This window comes from Copidosoma floridanum, unplaced genomic scaffold, assembly GCF_036245765.1.
Source record: "Copidosoma floridanum isolate Cflo_tuat_1 unplaced genomic scaffold, Cflo_Japanese_pri ptg000094l, whole genome shotgun sequence".
In the NCBI taxonomy this organism is placed as follows: Eukaryota; Metazoa; Arthropoda; class Insecta; order Hymenoptera; family Encyrtidae; genus Copidosoma; species Copidosoma floridanum.
The window spans coordinates 1-5,963 of record NW_028321971.1 but is presented as its reverse complement, the minus strand read 5'-3'; the positions used below and the strand labels follow the sequence as shown (position 1 = coordinate 5,963).

Here is a 5,963-nt window from a genome sequence, read left to right as displayed (position 1 = left end):
CAGTTCGTGAATTTTTTTGGTTAGAAAGTCTAGGAGTACGCGAAGTGAAGCGAGTCAATCCAGCACAGGTGCGCGCGATCGAAACGTTGCAGCAGACGAGCCAACCGTTAAAAACGGGTTGTCAAAGGTGTCAAAGCCTGGGAGAGTGAGACTAGTCTTTGACGCGGCAGCCAAGACGGAGGGACTGAGTTTAAACGATCAACTCGATGCGGGTCCTGATCTTCTGCAGTCCCTTCCTGGCGTGTAAATACGCTTTCGCCAATACGCCGTAGCTTGCAAATCCGATATAAAGGACATGTTCCTCAGAGTGCGATTGCGTCTGGAGGACTGCGGCACGGTAAGATTCGTCTGGCGTGGGTTAAACCGAGACAAATACCCGCAAACTTATGAAATGACGCGACTAACATTCGGCGCGAAGTCTTCTCCATGTAGCGCGCAGTACGTAAAAAACGCTAATGTTCAACGATTCGCGTCAAGTCACTCCGAGGCAGCACGTAGCATCGTTGTAAATTCCTATGTCGATGATTATCTCGTGAGCCGGCTGACACTCAAAGAGCTATAGACCTTAGCCCGTGACGTCGTGATGATCAACCGGAGTGTGGATTTCGACATGCACGGCTGGGCGTGTAATGCAGACTTGCGTGTCCCAGAGGCGCAAGAGGAGACAGTGAGAGCGCGAGAGCAGTCCGCGACACTGTGCGACAAGGAGATCGAACGCGTGCAAGGGATGAAATGGGAGCCCGCGAATGACTCTTTAAGTTTCGCACTGGGGTTGAACTGTGTACCGAAGAAGTTGTTAACGGGGCAAGTGCGACCCACGAAGCACGAGTACTTGCGTATTATGATGTCAATATACGACCCGTTGGGTTTGCTCGGACCGTTTACGCTCAAATCAAAGCTTATATTGCAAGCTATCTGGCGCACTGGAATCGGGTGGGACGCGACTCTGCGGGACGAGGAACACGAAGAATGGCTGGCATGGCTCGAAGTGGTCAAAGGGTTAGGAACGTTGTGCATCGCGCGGTGTATCACCCTGAAAGGGGCGAAGGTCAAGGACGCGCAGCTGCACGCGTTCGGAGACGCAAGTCTACGAGCGTATGCAGCGTGCGTTTATTTACGATGCGAAACAACGGACGGACGGGTGCACGTCGCTCTAATAATGGCAAAATCTCGAGTGGCACCAGACAAAGAGATTTCTCTTCCTCGGCTAGAGCTGCAAGCGCCACTGCTAGCGTCGCGCTTGATGAAAACGGTCCAGGCTGAAATCGAAATTCCGTGCTCACGCCCTATATTATGGTCCAACTCGCACACGGTAATTTATTGGATCCACCGAGACCCTCGCGGCCGACAGGTCTTCGTCGCCCACCGCTTAGGGAAAATCTCCGAGCTTACCGTGGATGCAACATGGAGGTGGGTTCGTCCAAACGAAACCCGGCCGATCTTGCTACGCGAGGGAATCCGATGGGCGAGCTCGATGGAAAAAAATGGTTTAACGGCCCGAAGTTTTTAAAATTATCCGAGGCCAAGTAGCCGTCAGATCGAACGCTGACAAATGCGGAAAGACAAATGTTGGAGGCCACGGAGAGGCGAGTCGAACGGTCGCCGCCGTGCCGGCCGTTAAACCGTATACTCCTCTAATAGCGCGACTGTTAGGTTGGAAAGGACGAGTCATTGAAGCGCAAAGAATTCGACGGGTGTACTTAAAATGGGCAAGGCGAGCGCCGATCATGGATCCCGGGCACGAGCGTTGATTAGCGGAAGAGTATGACTGGCGGGTCACGCAAGCGGATAATTTTGCGCGAGAGTTTGCAGCTATAGAGCGAAAGATGAAATTGCCACGTAATAGTAAGCTAGCGCGATACGCCCCGTTCATTGACGCTCGTGGTCTGTTGCGGATCCGGGGACGAGTGACGCGGCTTTAAGACACCGAATTCAACCACACCCCGATAGCCTTGGACGCCAAGCATCCGATCGTAAGGGACATAATACGCGAGTTTCACCGACGCTACTTGCACGCCAACCACGAGACCCTGATCAATGAAGTGCTCCAACGGTACTTCGTCGTAGGAGTGAGAGCTGGATTAAAAGCTATCTGTAGTCAGTGTTTGACGTGTAAGTTGCGGCGAGGGTAGCCCAAGCCACTGATAATGAGCGATTTACCGGAAGGTCACTTAGCGTACCGACAGCGCCCATTCTCGCATTGCGGGGTGGACTATTTTGGCCCTCTGATGGTCAAAATTGGACGCAGTAACGTGAAACGGTGGGGAGTATTGTTTACGTGCCTTACGACGCGAGCGGTGCACATCGAAATCGCGTACGATTTGTCAACGAGCTCGGCGATAATGGCGCTTCAGTGAATGGCAGCGCGCCGAGGCTGCCCCGCGGTATTGTATAGCGATAACGGCACTAACTTCCGTGGAGCATGTAAGGAACTTTAATCGGAGGTAGCCAAGGTAAACAAAAAACGGATAAAGCGTTACGCGTTGGCAAATGGTTTGCAGTGGCATTTTAACCCCCCGAACGCTCCCCACATAGGGGGCGCATGGGAGCGGCTCGTCCGTTCCACGAAATCCGCGCTTCACGCAGTGCTTGAAGACCAGGCTCCCTCCGGCGAAGTTCTACGTACAGTTCTCACTGAAGCGGAGCACACGATAAATTTAAGACCACTCACCCATGTATCCGTGGACCCCGAGGATGTGGAGGCGCTGACTTTAAACCATTTTTTGATTGGCACGTCATCGGGAGCCGTCAATTTCGCGGTTTACAATACACCCTACCCGTGGACTAGAAAAGACTACGAGCGAGTGCGCATCCTATCGGATCTGTTTTGGCAGCACTGGATAGAGGAATATGCGCGAACATTGCAGGCGCAAAATAAGTGGCTTTAAACCACCGAGCCAATTGAGCGTAGTGACGTTGTGCTTATTGTGAGCTCGCAGGCGCCGCGTAACCTGTGGTGCAGAGGTACCGTAGTAAAAACCTTTGCGGGGCGAGATGGGGTCGTGCGAGCTGCGAAGATTAAGTCGGGCGATAGCGAGTACGAATGAGCTGTACACAAACTGATTGTGCTATGCAGAAGTAGGGTACAAGAAAACGGGAGTGGCGCTTCTTGTACGGTGAGGAGTGTTACGAACAGAAACCCTGTTCGGAGAGTGAGCGGACCGCGAAATTATCTGTTCGCGAACAAGCGATTAGGGACCAGTGGCGGAGCTGAATAGGGCAAGCATTTGCGTACATGTTGAGGCAGAGGGCCACTATCAGAGTATCGTAAAGTCGTTACTTGCTGTCAAGCCAACCAAAGTGTAATTATGTAATCCCGTGCCCTAAAGTGGCTTGACTTTGATGAGAAATAAACTATCTGGGTAGGAACGTCAAGGACGACCTACGCCGTTCAGGCGATAGGTGCTCTGCCTCAGCAGTATAAATAATCAATAAATAAATGATAATTTCAGATACTAACACTGATCATAGTCGGTTGTTCGCAGTATGCGTATTTCAAGTGTATGCGTATATTTAAATGCTGGCGCCAACACTCAGGAGAACATTTGTGTACCTATAGGTGTAACCATATGAGATAGAGAGAAAGAGTGTGAGCATGGGGTCAGGCGGTGCGACGAGGGAGCTCGCAGCGTGCTAGTGAAACAGGCAGTATTCTGTGAATCGCAGAGAAATTAGGTAGGTGTCAGCGTTTAGCCTTTTTTGTACTTCATAGAAAAAAGCCAACATTATTTTATCTCTATATTCACCTTTGTTTTATTTGTTCCTGTCTTCCTCGTTTTGTCGTCAACAGTAACAAAAATAATAATGTAAAAGATAATAATAATAATAATAATAATAATGATAATAATAATGATCATGATTACGATAATGACAGTAATAATGATAATAATAATAATAATGTTGATGCTAATAGAAAAAATAATAATAATAATAATGATGATGATGATGATGTTAATAATGATGATAATAATAATGATTAAAAATTTATAATAATAATAATAATGATAATAACAATTATAATGATGATGATGATACTAATAATAATAATGATGATGATAATAATAATAAATATGATGATAATAATAATGATATTAAAGATAATCATGATAATGATAGTCATTATAATTAAAATATTGATGATAATAATAATAATAATGATAATTACACATATAATAATGCTTATAATAATGATGATAAAAATGATAATGATAAGAAAAGAAAATAATAAGGATAAAAATGATGATAATTATAATAATAATAATAATGATAACAAAGATTATGATAATGATAATGATGAAGGAAATGATTATAATGATGTTAATAATAATTTTAATGATAATAATCAGAATAAAAATAATAAAAATATGGACCATGATGTTAGAGATGATGATATTAACGATGATAATTATTATAGTAGAAAAAATAATAGCATTAATAATGATGTTAATGCTAATAATAATAACAACAATAATGACAATAATGATGATTGATGATAATAATAATGAAAATGATGATAATAAGTATAGTTATCATAATAATAATAGTAATAATAACATAAATAATGTTATTAATAATGATGATAATGATGATAATGATAATTATAATAACAAAATTGACAAGTATGATAATAATAATAATAAAAATACATCAGATAATAATAATAATAATAATTATGATAGTAATAATAATGACGATAATAATGATAATGATAAAAATGATGATAATGATAATAATGATTATAATAGTAATAATAATAATTAAAACGATTACTATGATAATATTGATAATACTTCTGTTTATAATATTTTTAATAATGATAATATTAATAATAAAAGTGATGAATATAATAGAATAATGATAAGAACGATAATAATGAGGATTATGATATAATAATAATAAGATTAAGATTATAATGATGATGATAGTAATGATAATTATAATGGTAATAATAATAATAAAAATAATTTTAATAATAATAGGAAAAAAAAGATAATAATACAAATTATGATTATAATAATAATAATAAAGATAATAACAAAAATGATAATGATGTGTTTAAAAATGAAAGTAATAATACTAATGATATTGAAGAAGATGATGACGATGATGAAAATAATAATAATGATGATGAAAATAATGATAAGGATAATGATACTGTTAATGCTAATAGTGATGAAAGTAAAAAGAAAGAATAATGATAATTATGATTATGATAATAAAGATGACAATATTTATGATGATGATATAAATTGAGGTAATAATAACGACAATGATAATCAGGAGATGATGATAGTAATAATGATAATGATGTGAATAATTATATCATTAATAATGCTAATAATAAACAAAAATGACAAAAAAAAAATTATAATTATGATACGAATTATAATAATAATGATGATTATCATGATAATAATCCTAATAATAATGATATTGATGCTAATTATGATAATTGTTATAGTAGTAATGATGTTGATGATTATGATTATAATATTTATTATTATAAGTATCGTTATCATGGTAATAATAGTAATGAAAATCAAAATGATGATAATACTGATAATGATAATAATGTTGATGATAATGATGATAATTATGATAACAATGTTAATAATTTTAATAATGATAATAAAAATTATAATGAATAAGATGTAGATAAAAATAATGATAATGATCATAATGATGATGACGATAATGATGATAATGATAATAATAATTATAATGATAAAAATAATAATCATGATAAGAAAAATATTTATAATTATTATTATGAGGATATTGATTATACTAATGTTTATAATTATGATAGAAATAATAATAATAATGAAAATGATGGCCATGATGATGATAATGATAAGAACAATGATAATTATGATTGTAATATAACACTAATGATAATGAAGATGATAATGATAATAATAGCGATGAAAATTATAATAATCATAATAAAAGTGATAATGATG

At 38.4% G+C, this 5,963-nt stretch overlaps 1 protein-coding gene across 1 annotated transcript; it reads left to right on the top strand.

The window, feature by feature from the left end:
- Positions 1 to 583: 583 nt before the first annotated feature.
- LOC149372918 (uncharacterized) lies at positions 584 to 1,510 on the top strand. Its single transcript, XM_089598000.1, has one exon. It carries the CDS (start codon positions 584 to 586, stop codon positions 1,508 to 1,510), a length of 927 nt encoding a protein of 308 aa, XP_089454126.1.
- The last annotated feature ends 4,453 nt before the right edge of the window (positions 1,511 to 5,963 follow it).